General features: G+C 34.1%; 1 protein-coding gene across 2 annotated transcripts in view; it reads left to right on the forward strand.

Moving 5' to 3' along the window:
* The first annotated feature begins 3,544 nt into the window (after positions 1-3,544).
* The window catches only part of Zasp66 (PDZ_signaling and DUF4749 domain-containing protein Zasp66), a 44,980-nt gene continuing 27,815 nt past the window's right edge, over positions 3,545-20,709 (forward strand). The window contains exons 1-3 of one of the 2 annotated variants that reach the window (XM_089650987.1): positions 3,545-3,756; positions 5,805-5,889; positions 17,933-18,081. In XM_089650987.1, coding sequence (XP_089507113.1) covers positions 5,818-5,889; positions 17,933-18,081 — 221 coding nt within the window. In that variant the 5' untranslated portion in view covers positions 3,545-3,756; positions 5,805-5,817. The remainder of the gene's footprint in view (positions 3,757-5,804; positions 5,890-17,932; positions 18,082-20,709) is intronic. The other variant, XM_089650993.1, reaches the window with a different exon arrangement.

The following is a 20,709-nucleotide window of genomic DNA, read 5'->3' on the forward strand; positions in this document are numbered from 1 at the left end:
ATATTCACAATAATATAAATTTTACCAAAGCGTAGAAGTACAATTTTAGATCTACTCAATATGAATTTTTAAGTTAATTAGATACATTACATAACTCCAATGTTTGTTTACGAGGTGGCGCGGAAAGTTGTTGAACTTAATTACACGCCTGAAAGGGAGTGATTTTAGAAAACAATTTTAAAAATATTGTTTTTAAATGTGTGGATCTAAAACTGTGCCGCGTTTTAATCTTGATAGAAATGCATAAACAACTGAAATAAAGTCTTAAATTGGTCTCATTAGATTGTATTTATTCCAGATTCGTTTATTGACCATGGGGTTGATTTTTAAGTTCCGTAAACACTACTAACATGGCTTTAATGTTCTTATAAACAAAATTATGAAATATATAATTTAACGTTAGAAATAAAATCAATAGCCAAATACGACAGTTTCAGGAAAGCGCTCGGGGATTTTTTGATGTGTGATTGTTATAGTGTTAGTAGCCTATTCCAAGTACTCAGATAGAGGTGTATATATTGTTTATATGCGTGAGGATGCGTCATATGGGTGTATGTATACATGTGTTGTTATATGTATATAGGTATGTCTGCTGCTATATACACGTGTGTGCTTGCATGCACACATATTAAAAATTATATATATAATTATGTACATTTTTACAATCTAATGCTAATTTACTTCTTTCTCCTTTCTAAGCTTCATCTATAGTTACTAATTTCATATGTTTACACTAGATTTCATATTTCATACAAAGTAATTACACTCAATTGGTCACCATGAAACAGGCAGCCGCCTAGTATGGTGATTCATTATATCTACTTTATGTAAATTTCAAAATAATGTAACATGTATTAAATAAATAAATAAATAAATAAGCGCCCTTAAGGTGATTTTAATGTATTATTTATACATAAACAAAATGCAATGTCCGTATGTTTGTGCCCTATAGACTTTTAAATCCTCTCAATGTTAAGAGATTGGTCTTAGAAGAAGTCGGGGACGCCCGAGGAAGACTAAAACTAAACTTAACGCATTATCTCTGCACTGGAAAGGGAAACTGAGTCGAAAAGTAATGTAGTTTTTTTGTAGTAACAATGTGATATACGATGGTAGCAAAAGTCGGGGACTCCCAACGAAGATTTATCCCAGTATCTCTACACTGGAATAAGATACTTAATAGAATTAAATTTCCGATGTAATGTAGTTTTTTTTATTAGTATTAATATGGTTTAGAAGGTGAATGTATTAAAATCGGGAAGACTTTATTCCACATTCATATTACGCATTCTCTCTGGATTGCACTAGATTGAGATACGGAGTCGAATTAAAATAGATATAATTTAGTTTTTTTTAGTAACAATGTATATTTAATAATACTAGATGATAGAAATAAGTCGGGGACGTCCGAGGAACACTAATTAACATTATTTGTGGTAAAATGAGGCGTACGTGATAAACAAAGAAAGAGGGGTAAGGGGAATGAATTAAATAGTAGAAGAAGTGGAGGAGGCCGGAGGAAGACGTGGCACGATCAAGGGAAATAAAGACTTAATAAAATTATTTTTTTCGAGAATATTATTTCCACCTGAAAAATGCGCAATCAGTTTTCAGCTGCACTAGAATTCACAACCCCAAAGCTTTCCTCCAAACCATAAATAACCACCGAGCAAAGCCGGGTTCAAGTAAGCATTTCTAAATTTGAAAATTTTTGATCAATTTCAAGTTAAAATTGACACAATCAGAGAAAATGGATGGTCGTTCTCAATTGGTAAAGACTAAGAATGGAATCAGGATACCGCGGACACTTGTACGTAGAAATCTGACGGTTTTACTTCCTCTGTGCAAGAGCTGAGAATTTAAACTGTCATCCGTAGCAGTTTAACGCTTCCCAACATCCTGGCCTATTTCACATTTCAGACACAATACTCGCCTCGCCACCTCGAGAAATCGTAGTTAACGGCAAGTTGTGAAAGGCAGGAGGAGCAGAGAAGATAAAGATCACTGACGTGTTGGACTGACCATAGTTCAAAAGCTTTAGAATTTAGAACATCGGTGTCTATAGATTGTCAACAGGGAACATGAGGGCAAACAGTCAACTCAACTAAATCTAATATAATTGGTGCAACATAATTGGTACCGTAAGTACTTAAGTAGAATTATGTTGTGTTGGTTTTTTCATAATTTCCGAGAATAGTAGAGAAACTGTTGTAGTCTTCTGTACTATTCCTGTAAAGTTAAAGCATATAATATAATGTTGTCCAACTTCATGTAGGAAATACCAGAATAATAGATTCTTTGAATATCGCTCCTAGTCAGAGACCACCATTCCGAACAAAGAAAATTTGCACGGTTTGACTGGTACAGCAAAAACATTTGTAATATTTTAAATATAGTTAAAGAAATAAAAAAAGGCTTTTTCATGTTTAGTGTTTAGTGACAAGATCATAATAGCCAGGTATTTCGCAATTTTCCCTTCAGAATCTCCTTTCCCTCCCCTTTTTTCTTCAGCCTCAAACATTTCTTAAGTTTGTAATGTCAAAGTCCTGTTAACACCAGTCAATTGAGACTCGTATCATGCGGTAATCTCATATAAAAAAGAAGTAAAAGATTCTTACAGAATTTTGTTCTCATTAAATGTGGCTAACACCATTCAACGAATGCGTGTCTTACATTTAATGTCACTAGTATAAATTTAATGACATTATCTAAAACCACTTGTTCACAAGTGAAGATGACGTCGAAGCGAGCGGCGTCCTGGCGGCGACGCCCGCCATGCATTTCCCGCCAACTGTTCCAGAAGTGTGAGCGAGTGGGGGGGGGGGGGGGGGGGGTAGGAGGCGGAAACCGGCGTGTTATTATTGCTTCGCCAATTTAAACTCTAAATACTCCCAAATTATGAATTAATATCGCTTGTGCTGTCGACTTTTGATAGATGGAAATACTTTGTTTAGGCAGCGTAATTTGCACGCGAGGAACCCGCGATGATGTGAAGGAGAATATTATTTACCGTCTTATTTTGATGTATTTTAATTTTGACAATGACGATAACACGTGCATGCGCGTCACGCCACATGTATATTGAGGCACCTGCCTCAGAACCGCGTGCCTCATAAACGTGAAACGTTTTTCTTTGCTGAAATTATTTACGACGTGTTGATGCATTCGTTTTCAACACAGCGTTACTCATTATGCTGTGCATTCACTAATTTTACTTAGTATTTAAATATTCTGCATTATTCAGCTTATCTGAAAAATAAGTAAACGAGTGTCCTAAATTGATATAGTTCAATTTATACTTGATTGCCATTAGGATAATGTAATGTTTTTAATGAACAGATAATACGAGTAGTGTGAAGAAAAGCGTTAAGACGCGTGTTGAAAGCTGTAAAGTGCGGTGAAAGAGAGTTCTCCTCGACTTAGAGGCGAGCCCATCCCATCCCAGTTCCCAAGCACGCGCGACTCCGGATCCGAGAAGTAAGCAACCAGGATTAAAATGGACCACAATATTCAGTCTCTTCCCGCCCAATATTCCGACGGAGCTCGGCCATCACTCGATCGCCTCACTCGCGGCCGCACCACCATCCACTAGACTAGCTACTAGACAGCCATCAACATCACCATCACCCACAGGCACTAGGCACTAGTCCTCGCCAGCCAGCCGCAGTCCGCCACCTGCCGACAACCCCGATACCTCTTCACTGTCAAGGTGAAGCGAGTAGTTCCCTCTCCCCGGAACCTGGATAACGACCAAAGGTGAGTGTGTGGATTGTTTGACTTAAAGCGATATCGGGGAATGGCCCCTGTCTCGCCGCCATCCCGGTTATCGCGGCCCAGAGCATTTTTCGCAGACATTTTCTACCAAGTGCGCTATTTCTAATAATATACCGTGTTATTCGTGCACTCGTGCGTGGAAATTTTTAGTTTAATCGATTAGATACTATTATTTATGCCGATAACTTAATAACGTGAAAACGTACGGAAATTTGTGTTATAGTGTTGCCTTTTTGATTTTTCATGTAAGCTGAACACCAAACAAAGATTTAATTGTGAAAGTGAAAAAAAAAAGTTTTAAAGAAGGACTAATTTCCCGTAAAACTTGAAAGCGCAGTCGTCATTATTCCTAAATAAATGTACGTTTTCGATGAAAACATAACTGAACCAGTAATATATAAAATGCTGTATTAAATACAAAAAAAAGATTTTCGTAAACAATGTGGTTTGTGAAAAACTTTTCTATGTATTTAATAGTATTATTTTAACAATATTTTTTCGGTTTTTAATGATTTTTAAATAATAATAATAATTTTTATTCCAGGATGTTGGGAGGGTAGTGCAATCCCACACGTCCCATATAGAAATACATATTTTTTGTACAATAGATATGTGAAAAATGCAAAAAGAGATGAAGAAGATGGTTAAGATAAAAATAAAGTTTGTTGTTAATTTGGTTAAACTGTAAAGGCATATTTATTTGGGTGACCGGATAAATCAACAAAATGATAATCCATCACATCCACAGTTATATAAAGTCATGGAAAGTGATGAAACAATAACTTTATTAACTGGGTTAAGTAGGTTAGGATAGGTTAGGTTTAATTTTTTTGCATTGTTTCTAATGACTTTATATCACTTTTTAAAGGTGTGTTGATTTATCATGGAACAATTTATTTGATACCAAATGTATTGTTCTTTTTACTAAAATTGTTTAAATTTCGTTAGTTCGTTTTGACACTGAAAATCAACTAGATAAATTAAATCTAAGATGTGATTTTTTTAAAGAAAGACAAGCATTCCCGGGTTACGAATAACCTAATAAGACACAATTTGAAAACCTCCTACTACCATCACAGTAAGCGGAAAATTTTACTTGTGTTGTGATAGAGACCGAATAATTGAACATACTACACCTGGGAGGGACCCAAACGCGATTTCAACTCAGTCACCGATCGGTCAATTAATGTCTTAACACAAAGAAAACGCAAATAAACCAACTAATAATGTTGGCTATTCAATATGCATTGCGATATTAATGCTTTAAAATTGGCATAAGCTTTTAAATGCCTTGCCCACATATTATGTTAGATGTCAAATAAGCTTTGTTCGCTAATTTGGACCAATCGTAGCGGGAAAAATACGTAGTAATATTGTAAGCGGTTATAAATGATTATATTCCGAATGTTATTACCAAACTTTTATGGGTCTAATATTTCTTAATTTAAATAGATATTATATAAAATTTAAAAAAATAACCATTTCAATATATTATTTGAACTTATTACTTTATTAGGAAGGGTTATTTCACTTGAACTTGACTTGACTTGACTTTCACGAAACCCTAAAATGAACGTTGAAATTTGAAGAATTGTTCAAATTCTATGAAACAACCTTTAACAGTCCTTAGTAAACATACACTTTGAAAGAAAAGTTCTACGTTTCAAAACTTGTAACGTGCAACTACAGTTCGGGTCTGTAAACTTCTATGGTTTTTTGAGTACTACAATAATTATTTGTGTACGATTACCGCCATCATAAATGTTCGTATTCGGAACAATACTTCCAGCTTTTATAGTGTGTTACATTGACTTGCGTATGTTTGTATGTATTTATTTATATGCGTATTTTGTATGATGGTACGTATGCAATGTGTGCATGTGAGGATGTGTGCGTATGCAATAATGTGCATATAAAATACCTACACACATGGGACAGTAAGTAGTTCCGGGACTGCAAGCTTTTATATATTCCATTGCGTTCCCCAAATTATAAACAAAGCATTAAAACGGGATTTTTGTGTTTTCCAGAAATTAACAAACGATGTCCTATCAACGCCCAGCTTTCTGGAGGGTTCCCCACAACCGCCCTGACCCCGAGATGAGGAGGAAAAAGGTATTGTTATATAATTCTGTTACTTCAATTGTCTTCGTGAATTCACTTTTAACATCACTTATTTTAAAACTTCAAAGAATTATTATTTTTTCATTACTTGAGTCAGAGCAGTGGGAAACATGTTGGTACACCTGCAAATGAAATTAGAATTTTTAAATAACAATTGAAACTTTGAAAAAATGATCATTTTCCATTTATTGTTTTCAAGGATAATTTGTAGAATTCAATTTTTTTCATTTTTGATGCATTCAATAATGTTATCATTCAATTTATAAAAGACACTATCAAACACAGGCGTAGCTACTATCACGCTTAATAATAATTAGACAGCAGAACCTATTTATAAATAATCTGTTTTTATAAATTGAATGATAAAATTATTAAGTACAAAAAAAATATCAATCTTATTTGAACAAAGTAATGCTAAGGTTTTATAATAATAAAAATTTTATATTTTTTTTACAATATTTTCAAGTTTTTGAAAACGGAATGGCCTGAAACTGAATTGTAGACATTCTGAAAAATGATAGATTATTTGTTAAAATATTTCTTGCTTTCTGAAAACTAAATCAGTCAAATGTATTAGGTTTTCTGAAAACAAAGTCCCTGAAATATTTTGACTCCTGAAAAGGTCTAAAGAAAACTGAAGGAGTCATTTCATTTCATTGGATTGTGATGTTTAAAACTTATTAATTAAAAATAATATATACCTACATAGTATATTTGCGGTACGTTTCTGAGTGGTATATAATATCAGTTTCGCACTGATGAAAGACCACCATTAAGAATCAAAACGTTGCTGGAAATGGCTATAGCCGTGTTTGGTGACGTTTTTTAATACTCAGGAACTTCATAACCCTCTCCAATAGATTAAGCCTCACTACATAGCCTAATTGGGGATGTTATAGCCACTGGCTCCAGACGTTTAAGAGCATTTATTACTTTTGTGCGGTATTCGCTGAAATTTTTAGAATTCGCTGACATTTTCAGAATTAGTTATTCATTTCAGTGCAATTATATGCCACATATAATTACAACATTTGTGGTAGGCATGTGTACGAAAAACTTTCCCACTGTTTGGTATTTTCGATATTTGTTTTCAACAAACTCAGATCCACTGATATTATGTTGGTACGGATCTAGTACACATGTTATTAGGTCCTTACTAATAAACGTTTTATGTAAATATTAAACTTCTGATGGTAAATGATTGTTTAGCAGTTATGTAAAATTTAAAACTTGTTTATTAGTAAGGCCACTAATGTGTATCGATAATATAGCTGCCCCTTAACCAATCTGAATGAAATAACAGTTGTAGTGTAAAGTGCTCCATGCAAGAGTACGCGGATCGTACTTGTTCGTAAGCGGTTAGAGTACCCAGTGGCCATATTAGAAACACGCGTTTTGTTGGCCGAAATATTCAATACTATTTTGTAGATGTGGATACAGCACATGTGGCTAGAGAAAAGTTTTAAAAATATTAACAATATTCTAGTTTTTGGATAAGATTTTCATATTTGTGTCATTTTTAAAACGTCGTGTAATGCAATGTAAGTACTACATTTTTTGGTAATTATATTTTTGGTGACTTCAAAACAAACCAAGCGACTGAATTCGAAATCATGTTCTGGTAGGTTACATATTCTGTATTATGTCACTAAAAATATTTCTGGTATAGTTGGGTGTATCGCAAGATTACGCGCAGTACATTTGCAAGAGTGCGCACGAACCCAAATTAAGATGTTTAGTTTATTTTGCGTTAATTTTTTTCTTATGAAAAAAATTATATTTTATATAATATATATTTAAAAGCGGAAAGGAAATGGGGTGGAATAGTATATTAATATAAGTCGTTTGAACGACCCAAGACTTAATAAAAAAAAAATATTATGTAATGCAGGAAATGTCCCGGCTCCCTGTAATAATGAATGTAGAGCAGGGGACTTAATTCAATCTGTTAGATGGCTTAATGGTGGCAAGATGAATGCATGACACAAATTACTATCGAGGAAAACAAATGTGAGGTGTGTGGTTGTGTTTTATAGCGCGTACTCTTGTAAATCACGGTGCGTACTTTTACAAAATGGGTTTGCAAGAGTAAATATAAATGTCTTTGTCGGTATGAACTTTTTCCGTTCAGATATATAATATCGCTTGCTGGCAATCGCTGGGATAGATATTCAAAGGTGATTTATTGACAGCCCGTGACTAACTAACCATGACATAAATACTTCATTGACACGAAAGAATAACAGAACAGTAACTTGTCATACTAAAATTATTTTACAATATGAAAGAGACAAATAAAATCCCGACAGAACTTTGAAGTTTTTGAAAAAATGATTTTCATTTTTTTCATCAAGAACTGGCGTGAGGGGTGGGTGGGATTCTTGGGGTCAATGTGTCCAGGAGAGACGGACGTATAAATCCATCCCTCCTACTGCGGTGAAAGGCGATATGTCGAGAAGGACCTGCTGGAGAGGTCAAAAGGTCTCCCTCAATCAGTTAAAAACTCCCGCAAACTTCATCCCGTTAACTCGGACACCCCGGCTAAGTCAGCAAACAACTTTTATTATGATTTTTATAATTTATTAACCTATACTTTCATGTAAAACAACAAAAAAACATACCACTGATTTGTTATGAATTTATTAAGTCTAACGTCAAATGTTCCTGTTTTATGATCATGCTGAATAGTCATTAATTTTTTTACGATTTTACTACACGAAGAAACATTAAGTCACGTCAACACAAGGGAAAACAAGAGGAAATCTAGATTTCATCTTTCGTTTATTGGATAGACATTACGATGGATGATGGAGTAATCAAATGGGATAACCGAATTTGAAGACAAAAAAAATTAATTAAATTAAAACCTACCACAAAATCGACTCCAAACGTGGTGTATATATACAAGCTTTCCATTTTTACCATGGAATGTTTAAACTACTTTTTAAAATAGAGACAGAATTGGCTAAAGTTGTCAAATTACGTACCTACTTAATTGAAATCGGGTAACACATTATTTATTTATTGAAAAAAAAAACTTTTCACTAAAACCGCGTTTTCTTAATTCTTTTAATTTTTAAAACGCATTTTCAACTGAAAGACCTACTCGACATTTTTTTAAGCAAATTAATGCATGCCAGTGGCTCCTTTATTTGAAATCAATTAAATGAAAATTTAAATTACTTCATAATTCTCTAGTATTATTGAACAATTTTGTTGGGGACGCACTTCGGTTCTGTTCTCAAGCGGTGGCGGGTAATGCGGAAAAGACATTTTCACGGCTTATCGAACGAAAGAAATGCTGAAAGATCGGCCATGTGGACGTATCTATTTATTTCTACAGTGTACAAATCATTGAATAGACACGTTTGTGCGGAGCTTGCTTAATCCTATAAAATACATTTTAAAAATACCTCCCACTATTGAACCCAACTGTCTAAAAACTTATTTATGTTTTACAGATTTTATATCCTAATGATTCGTGGTTTCTTAACCGCGATCGTGAGAGCTTCTTTGCATCATTTTATAGATTTAGTGAACGTATTTGTGTTCTCAATGCATAGAACATTTCTAAACACATAATAATAATCATTATTCAATATGGTTTTAGCTCTCGGTGAAAATTAATGATTTGAAGATGAACGTAACTAATGCTTTAATTTCTGTAGTTTTAAATGCTTTTTGTATCTTCAATCGAAAGTCCAATATATATATTTATATAAATAGGAATCTAGTTTCCGGGTGCCAGAGAGCTCCGTCAATGCGATTGTAATAAAACGTCCTGAAATTTCAGTAATCGATAAAGCAAATCGTTTGCCAATTAATAGTGTTATTTTAGCTTGAATCTCAGCTCACGCATGCAGTAATTCTCCCCCTCTTCTCACCAGCTGCAATATGCAGAATTAGCCGACGTTGCACCAGTATCCGTTGCGTTTCTGCCTAAAATGATCGCCCGCGCTGCCAGATTAATCATTTTGAAACTCGAACTTTGATTTTTAAATAATCATATCGACAGTCGTCGCGTTTATTCCTGGCCGCTTTTAACCCATATTCCGCTGGCTTAAGTACCGAGTAGTCGCTACAGTTGGCCCGCTATTACAAGTACGCCGGCATCATCTATCTCTACCTCTACCTAACACTTACTATTCTACTGTAGCCTGTAGCTGTAGCAAGTAGCAAGTAGAACTGCCGCTACACCTAGTAGCTTGTAGTCCGCTAACTACAACTCGCTACCACCAGCCGAGGTTCATTGACGGCCATTGGAGTTTTCCTTTTGCGTCGCTCGCAACACGGTGCGAAGTTAGCCCATTCAGGAAACATGAATACTCGCTATTTTCCTTTCGTTTTGTGTGCCCGTTAATCTGACACGTCGAACAAACAATCCGAAAACAAAGAAAAGTGTTCCGTGTAATTTTAAGATACGATACCGAAATAAAATAAGTTGACTTGGTTCTTCCGCCGATTTCATAAATAATAATAAAATGGGTGGAAAAGTGCATTGCATGGTGGTCCATCTCAAGAGGGACAGGACGGACCTAAGCTGGGGCTTGCGGCTGGTGGGTGGTTCAGACATCGACACTCCGCTCATCATCACCAGGGTACGATCTTCCACTGTTATTCTGTTACTTCTATATAATTGCCATAAATATCTCGATAACCTAGAAACAAAAGGTTTACAATCAAACAACGCGTTGTTTAGACGTGAACAGATATAAATAAACCAATGCATATAAATTATTTCGCAAATCTTTAAAACCTTTGATCTAGCAACTATTGATTGATCTTATAACCTAGCATGGATATTATGACCTCTGATGCAATGAAATTTTCCAGTCCATGTAGATAATTTTAACGTGAAGCTTTAAAAGCTCTCTGCGCAGTATCATTAGTCAGGAATGTCGAAGAACCATTCTAAATAAAATAAGAAAAAAAATATTGAGGAACAGTTGAAGAGATATTTCGGGTGTTGTTTTTATCTGCTGGTTAGGTGGTATTTTAAGACCACTTGATTATACAATGGAAAACCAGGAGGATCGGTTTTTAGCGCATTTCAAAAGTCATTTGCCACTCTCGACGTTAACTAATGTCTCGACAATTCTGCTGAGAGATTGCGTCGAGAGTTTTGTTACCAAGAGAGTCCGACATCTTTTGTTTGGTGCGTGCTGCAACTCACGCGGGTGACGGTGAAGATGCAAGCCGAGCAGCCGTCACCTATCCTCGTCAACATATTATTGGCCTTCTATTTCTGTTACTCGACTATCCTACGACACTCACCGTGTTGTAACTGTTTGATTAGAAGCCAATACTAAAACACGTCTACCCAATAAGTTGAGACACTGTCGTGTTGACCTATGTCTGAGGGCATTTTTAACGTCAAGATTGAGCCAAAAATATTGACGGGTGAAGGTCGCACATGAATTTCACATTTATTTTTCTCACACTTGAAATAGTTCCAGCTTCCTATCCAAAAGCTTAAATGTGTTTATCGTCAAGCTTTTGGAGGATTTTCAACAACATCACCTTTTTATTCAAAAATGTGTGAAACACAAACGAAATCCACTGAATTTAAAATTAAAAAGAAAACAATCGCAAAAGATACACTTCAATATTGTCAAAAATCTTTGATGTTTAACAAACAAATAAAAAATACATGTCAATGGGCATGTCAGAGTATAACATGCTGGTAGTTGATTGGCAGCAGTTCTTTAACGCAAGATCAAACGTCATTCTGTCACAGAATAACATTTTTCGTATTTTCATAATTTCAGAACAGCTGTTGGGTGGTGATAGTATTCAACTTAACTTATAGCCAAAATACAGATTTTCTGATAAGATATTAGTCATTCAGAATATATCGAGAACAAGTGTTCTTTTTACTAATAAATATCATGATGGAATTTCAATATCAATATCAGTATTTGTATGAACACGTGTTCCGCCGTCCTCATAAAACATTCGCTTTTAAGTGATACTTTGTTAAGGCGAAGCTTAATGCCAAATTACTATTTTGATTAATCTTTATAATGAATTGGTGTACATTATGAATACCAAAAAATACGCTTTAGATAAATTAAAGGTTTTCCTATCGTTTCGCTTGAGCAGAATACAAATAAAAAATATAAATGTAAGCTACTAAACATTTTTTTTTCAATAGAAAGGTATGAACGCAAAAAAGGAAATAACTTTAAAAAAGACAGTATTATAGCTAAGATTATCTGTGACAGTTTCACTTGATTAACTTTTTTGCTTTCTTTTTAAATTATTTACAAAATAAATAAAAACCAGTTTTTTGCATGAAATCGAACGTTTCTAGACTCCGTTTGTCAAGCGATTTAATTACATATACCTACAATATAAGGTATACCAAGAATATACACATTTTTGGCTTGTAGCTTCCTCTTAAGAACTCTGTCAATTTATTCGTTTAAGCCTGCAGTCCCGTTTTAACAGGAAAACTAATAATTTGACCAGATTTTAATAAAATTACGGTATTTTACATCAGTAAGCTCCGTGTGCAGTAATTCATGTACACGCTTACCTTAAACTCCATAACAGAACTATTTTGCAGTATTGTAGAATGCAGTGTTATACACTTTTACGTGCAAAACATTTCTATATAATTACTCTTACTTCGTAGAATTCATATTCTACTAAAGATATGCATAACTGCAGAGCCGTAGTTATGGATTACGCCGAAACTGTAATTTTAATTACGATCAAATGATTGAGTAAAAAGCCACGTGTTGGGTTCAGTGTTTAGGTGTCAAGGAATCCCCTCAATGTGTGACCATCGGTGAGTCAGGTGGTCGCGGTTAGTGGCCACGTGGACACTAAATATAGTTCCTGTTGATTTTCATTTTGCTGTTTTCCCCGTCACGGCAGATGTGTCCCATACCTCGCTGACCAAGTCAAAAGTCGCAATACTGAGCTTGTTGATAGTAAATCTGTTTGGTATTATGAGGCACCTTGAATTCACTGTTGCTTCAAATATTTAAACACTTTCAGAAATGTTTCTGCTTTTTTTATTTTATTGATAAGGTCAATTTAAAAACACCGCGTTCGTATTATTTATCAATATCGTTTTATACCAGCGATGACTTGGCCTTTTAGCGTTTTTATTTGGACTTTACAGCGCCCTTGTGGTGATTTTGCACAAAAACGGAGCAAAATCATCAAAATATTATTATTATTTAAAAATAACAAATAATATTGATAGTATCATAAATATTGCTACCGTTACAAATTAAAATAATGACGGATTGAATTTCTTTCTGAGTAAATAATGGATTGGGGAAATTTATTTATTTTCATAGTCGGTAATTTTTTTTACTAAAATACATCTTTTTAAAAATGTTAAAAAAAGTGTAAAAAAATGGTTTGACTGAGGATTGCACCTTCCTAACCAGGAACTGGCATCGACAACTCTACTAACCTCGTCAAATTCCGATCGGATAGGATCGACATTTATTTCGTGTGTTAAATGCTGTAATATCATACGATTTCATAGAAATGCGTGTATGTCCGCGTGTTTGTATATAATTGCTACCAAATGCAATGCATTGTCATCAAAAACGAGTCTATCTACGAGTTTCAACTCGATCGGATGTCGGGAAGGAAAAATTTCCGCTTCCAAGATTTGCGTCCATCCATAACCGAAAACAAAAGTTAAATTCAAATAGATTTATGTAAAAAATAATGAGACCTTACGGAGTAAATATTACGAGATATATAAATTATTTGTTTATTGGAAATGGGATAAGATGAGAAATACGAGGTGTGGTGACAAAGACACTTAATTTAAAAAAAACTTCACTATAAACATCATTTTGTATGCACGGTATTATATAATCTTCGTAGTATGAAATTATCCTGTAAACCAGACGTATTTAATTTATTTTTCGTTCAAAACCACAATTTCTCAGTTCTATACAGACAATTAAGTAAAACCTCAAATTGTAATAAAATTTGATTTGTTTACAAAATACAATAGCTATTTTTTATGAGTATGTAATAATTTGAACATTCTCCTTTTTTAATCTTTTGAGTGTTGTCTGAAAGGAATAATGTATTATTTTAATTTAAATATTGAAGACAATATTAGTGATTTCTAAACGAAAATCTGAAACAGAAAAATCAGAAAAGGATACGGTCACATCTAGGACTCGAACCCAGGACCCTTGTCTTTCCGGGACACTGCTCTACCAACTGAGCTAATGGGACCCTATCCCCCTCAGTCACTTTTAACTGTATCATACTTCGAATAAGAACTACCAACATTGTCTTCATTTTTTCACCGCACATTTTTATTGGCAACTATCTTTATGTATGATCGCAAATCGCAAGATTCAACCCTAACTAAATGCAATCTAGACAGCGTCTTTTTTAGATAAACCTTTTTTAATGTGCGACATCTATTGACTTTTTCTGCAAGTCTAGAATGAATATTATTTTTATTTTCTTCTCTACTTTAAAACTTGAACATTTTGAAAATCGATTTATGACTTTCGTTTAGAAATCACTAATATTGTCTTCAATATTTAAATATTACAATTTGAGGTTTTACTCAATAAAGTTATTCCGAAAAATAAACATTATTTTAATTTTCTTCTCTACTTTAAAATGTGAACATTTTGAAAATCGATTTCTGACTTCACTCTTAGTATGTGTTATTTGTTGTGTTATTTGTTATCACTCTATTAAACAACAAACGCAGAGCTGAAGATACTCTCGGTATCGCCCTGGTCTAAGACTAACATTCAGACTTTAAACGTTGCTTGAAATGGCTTTGGCCATATATATTTGGACTGAATAGTTAGGTACTTCTCCAAGTTCCTCTTCCCCGTCTCCTTTCCCTCCCCACTACTTTAAGCCTCACGACACTCCGGTTTGGGATGCCATAGTCTCACTGGCTCCAGAGAATTGGGAGTAGATTCTGTTGGGACTAAAAACAAACAATATTAGATTAACAAAAATGGCGAATGAACAATAATTTCTAATAATTATGACGATAAGTTTTATTTATTATTATATTATGAGTATTATGACCCCACCTAGACATAAACAACAAATCAAAAATAAATAAGCAGATTTGCATAAAAATTAGGAATCTAGTGAAGCTTCAAAAATTCATGAAAATGTGCACCCTGTAAATTTGTTTTAAGAGGAAGCTACAAGCTAAAAATATGTATGTTCTTGGTATACCTTATATCGTAGGTAGTAGGCATTAAAATCGCTTGACAAAAGGAGTCTAGAAACGTTCGATTTCAAGCAAAAACTGTTTTTTTTATTATTTATTTTGTAAATAATTTTATAAGAAAGCAAATAAGTTAATCAAGTGAAACTGTCACAGGTAATCTTGGCTATAATACTGTATTTTTTAAAAGTTGTTTCCTTTACGTGTTCATACATTTCTATAGAAAATTTTTTTTTTAGTAGTTTGCATTTATATTTTTTATTGAGTAATGTATTTTTTTATTTGTATTCTACGCAAGCGAAGCGATAGACAAACATTCAATTTATCTAAAGCATATTTTGTGGTATTCATATTGTTCACCAATTCGTCATAAAGATTAATCAAAATAGTGATTTGGCATTTAGCTTCGCCCTGAGCAATGTTTTACTATCTTATTTGTTATTTCACAGCCGACAATAAAAACTACTTAAACAGTTTTCTTTCGAAGAAAGGTGTTCGTTTAGAATGACAGAACGTTAGACCAATATGTCAAAAATATATTTTACTGATTCATTGTAATTTTCTACGGCGTTTTTTTCACTAAAACATGTAGTTCTGCTGCTCTGGAAACTTTGTATAAGTTTTCTATTTTACTACTTTAATTTGTGTCACGGTCGGCCGCAGTCGTATAGTTCCACATTGCCAAATGAGCTCTAAAGCTCGCATGAAAACTATAACATAAATAATAAAACACTGCATCACCCAGCTTAAATTATCACGGCTAAACGATGCTTCTAGTAGTTTTTTTAGATCTTGATTGCGCGGATGAAAATGACTGAAGAACCCATTAGACTAGAACAATATTTTAGCTGTTATTAGGCTAGTTTGTTGATTCATTAAATCTTTATCAATATTTTGTGAAAAATATCTTGTAGTAAGAATTTTGTCAATTATGTACTTCAGTAAAAAGCATATTTTTATTAAGAACAAAGGTTGATTTTTAATAAAGTTTCATTTATAAAAAAAATTTTTGGGGCAATTCTTGTGAAATATCACTCAAGGGGGCGTATATGGTTATTCATGTAAATAATGAATCACCTTTGAATCAAAATGATTAAATGCTGTCATTCCACCCCGTACGCAGTGCCATTGCGAAGCTAATAATTGTTTATCTTGAAGATTATGACTATTATCATTTTTATTATTATAATTTTTTTTAATACCATAATCTTATAAATTGTCACTTCCATCCCTGTAAACATCCCTGTAAACATCCCTGTAAACACGCAAGAAAACGACAAAATGTATATCGGAACTATTCTTATAGTAATGATTATTATGGGAATTATGCAACGTGCAAAATAGGCGGCTAAATGAATAAGGTAACCAATTTCTACATTATCATTGAACGAAATGAATTTGACCACTTAAATAAAATCAGTTAAATGCGACCAACTTTTGAAAATTTTTTTTTTTTAAATGATGAGAGAAATAAAAGGATTTTACCACTTTCGAAAAAAATATATGTAAAGTTAAATATAAATATTCATTTTAATATTTTGTATTTGTCCACCTGATTCTAACGAATAGAAAATAAAGTTTATGTTACGGTTCTGAAATCCTAGTTACTTGTTATATGTGAAGCATACATAGGATAACCAATACCTCTACCATAGGTCACCCTGAGTGGTTACCTACCTACCCACGTTTGGTAGCAGGGGTGCCTGGATTCATGAGATGAGGGTTAAGAGATCCTTTGACCTCTCTAGTTGGACCGTATCGACCCATCGCCTTGCGTCATAGGGGGATGGATGGATTTATACGTTCTTTACTTCTGGACACACTGACCAATTATTCTTTGGATTCATATCCACCTCTCATCCCTTTTTTCTTCCTCAAACCTCTTCTCCTTTCTTTCCTTAAAAAGATCCTTCACACGGCATCCCCAAAGACGACAAAAGCCCTTAGAGAAATTTTACTCAGAGCCTTCCGCGTGGAACTAATGTTAAAATCAGCTGTTATATCATTCGATACGTTCAGAGATGTGCTTTATTTCAAATAAATCCATTTCAAAAGGAAATGCAAAATGGGTATTTTCCATTTTGCATTTTAAATGCTTTTCTAAAAACCATTTTGCATTTTGCATTTTAAATGCTTTTCTCAATACATTTTCCATTTTAAATGCTTTTTTCCAACATTCTTCCTACTACACCACTCATCTGTTTTTCATAAGCCCCAAATATCAGTCGGTCCTCAACCTCGCTATGAGAGATAATTTACATTTGTCAAGTTGCTCCCTGGTAGGAGCCCTGGCAATTGAGTGATACCATTACAAAAAATACTGATTCAAATATTGAACATGAGGCCATGACGCTGTAATATTAAATGTTAGATAGCAGTTTCTATGTTTTTACATTGGCAACATTAGTCCCGCGCAAATTTTTTGTGGTTTCATAATCTGTAGTCGTGGTGTTTTTGGTTTTACCATCATGTAATATGTTTGTTCTACATTGATGTCTATTATTAAATGACAAAATTGTTTAAAAATTCTATAATTATTCTAATTGTTTGACCTGACAAACCATTTTGCATTTTCAATGCATTTGGAAAATAGGTATTTTGCATTTTGCATTTGAAATGCTTTTCTAAAAACCATTTTGCATTTTGCATTTTCAAATGGAAAAGTTGTGACCCATTTCCATTTTGCATTTCAAATGGTTTTGTGTACCCATTTTGCACATCTCTGGATACGTCCGACTGTTGTTGACAACCAATCGTCCTCCCCGTGGTTAGTGTCTTCCTCTGTATTGAAACCCGACCGTAAGCACCCGTTTTTAACGTTGACCTATCCTTACGTTGCAGGTGAACCTCGGCACCCCCGCGCAGAAGGAGCTGCTCCGCGGGGACATCATTACCAAGATCGGGGACTTCGACGCCCGCGACCTGCGCCATGAGGACGCGCAGAACCTGTTCCGCAACGCCGGCACACACATCAAGATCGCCATACAGCGGTGATCACCTTACTCATTATTATTTATACTACATAACGAAACTTCGGCTGTTCCAAGCCAAAAAGACGCGACTTGTGAAGTGTCAAATCGTTTCTTTTCATTCGAGCGAAAACAGAGAAAATATCAACAACTACAGGGTTTTCCAATGAGAGGTGTTATTTTGAATAGCCCGCTATTTCGGTAGATGTTACTTTTGAAACTTTCATTTTTTTGACATTTGACAAGTAGAAACTACACCATTAATAAAAATGGAACGATACACGCTTCAACAACGCATTGAAATTATTAAAATTCACTTGAGTGAATCAAATGCAAATCATATTGAGTGATGAGGCCCATTTCCACCTCGGTGGCTTCGTGAACAGGCAAAATTGTCGCATCTGGGGCTCGGAAAACCCAAGAGTTATTGCTGAAAAGCCTCTCTATCCTCAACGTGTGACTGTTTGGTACAGTTTATGGTCCGGCGGAGTCATTGGACCTTACTTTTTAGAAAATGAGGCTGGAGCAACAGTTACGGTGAATGGATTGCGTTATCGAGAGATGATTAATGATTTATGGCCCGAATTGGATGGTATTGACCTGGAAAACGTTTACTTTCAACGAGACGGCGCTACGTGCCACACAAGCAACGAAACCATTGATCGTTTACAATTGAATATCAAAATAACACTTCTTATTGGAAAACTCTATTTTACCCTACTTTACCCTAAAATTCAAACAACGTAATGCTAGTCTCACGCGCGAGCTACGATGTAGTATATTATTATGGCTTGGCCCATTTCACCATATCGCTCTCCATACATTCCCATTGGGATGAGATAATAAGCACATGTGTGAAAATAGCTTATTCTCTCGACTGTAAGCATCTCATCTTATGTAAGTTATATCGCAAAACGCTTGTTTTATTTTGAAATATCACAACAATGAGAACTTGAATACGAGTACCATTTGCAGTGTGCGCATTTATTTGACTGAACAAACATTACGGTTGTTGTCGGGTGGTTTTGATCAATGTTTTTTTCAGCCAAAAAAATACAATAGATAAAAATGTGAACATTCTCTTCTTAGACATGATTTGAGATTTTCGCGGCCAAAATATTATAGGGATTTATTTTTTAGGTACTATGTCGTGTTTCGCTTTTCCCTCCTTTCTGGGCGAACGTCTCGAACAATCGATTTTTGACACTTGCCCTGATGGTGGACACTGTAATGCTGTGCGAAACGTTGGCTAAAGAAAGAGGTAGCACAACACGGCATAATACCACAAAAATAAATCACTATGATGTGAGTGGATATTTAGACCCTATTTCTATTTCCACACTTGCTGTTAAAACGGGAACTAAATCCTTCAATAGTATTCTATAGAGTCGATAGAATAGAGTCAAAATCTAAATCCTTCAATAGAATAGAGTCAAGCAAAATCTCTTTGTCTAAAAATAATTAAATGATAACTTATTTATTCCGGTAGAAATCTGTCTGGCAATTAGACCATCATCGCGAACGATGTTTCTCTAGCTATCTGTTTAATTTCATACATTTTCTAGAAGCTCGCTTTAAGATCGGTTGCATTTCCATTATATTATGTTGTACCCGGCATTGTTTGTTTTAGCAGATGTTATTGCCATCCACATGTAAACATTTTCACTTTCACGTATAAATAATTTCTGGCAGTCATTTTAGTAATTTGTCTAACAGTCTGGTGGACAATTATTTTTATAAGCAATAATTGTTCGCCTGAAACACTCATCCACATTGAAAAAATCTCCTGATAAAAAATACATGACGCCAACTGATGGACCATTTGTTTTAAGAAATATATTTATGAATGCCCTTTCATTATTCAAGGAATTTAATTTGATTGAGTTTAATCACTATGCGAATTAATAGAGTGTGAATGTAATTAATTTACGAATCATTAAATATCAGGTACTTAAAATTAAGTAGGTCAAGGATAATATACAAATTTATCCCTGGGCTTGCACAACATAAACATCAGTTTTATTTTAATTATTCATTAAATCGTTAATGAACTGCCCATAAGAAAACCATCAAAACAATAATATAATGTGCACGATATTGTCTTATTGCTTAAAATCTATAAATTTAAAAGATATAATAGCGATAACTTCTGAAAATCAAAATTGAGATATCGACTTTTACGATTTCGGATTTTTGCGTAGGCGTCATTCATATAAATACAACAATGAAAATGGTTGATTTAATGACGTATCTATTTAACGATAGCTATTAAAAAATATTGTATTATCAGTAGCCAAGTTTTGTGAAGGTCTGCTGACCTTTAATTAACTTTCATAGTTTTATCCGGCCTTGCCCAAGTTTCAGCAATAAGCTTGTTTAATAATAAATTACTTGAAACAAAAAAAAATCAAAAATAGGGGAGGGGTCAATAAAATCATGTAAATAAATCGTACCAATATGGGATAACCACAGTTTGAAAATGGTCTTGAAAACGCCAAAACAACTGTCACAATTAAAAAAACTTTTTTGCAGAACTTAATAATAACATTATTAAATTTTATTTACTTTAAAATTTAAGTAAACAAATGGGGTTTTATTAACTAAACACAATACCGATGAAAATATAAACAGGGCATAGGTATAATTTAA

Source organism: Hesperophylax consimilis, chromosome 1 (genome assembly GCF_061612785.1).
Source record: "Hesperophylax consimilis isolate HC1 chromosome 1, BYU_Hcon_1.0, whole genome shotgun sequence".
NCBI lineage: Eukaryota > Metazoa > Arthropoda > Insecta > Trichoptera > Limnephilidae > Hesperophylax > Hesperophylax consimilis.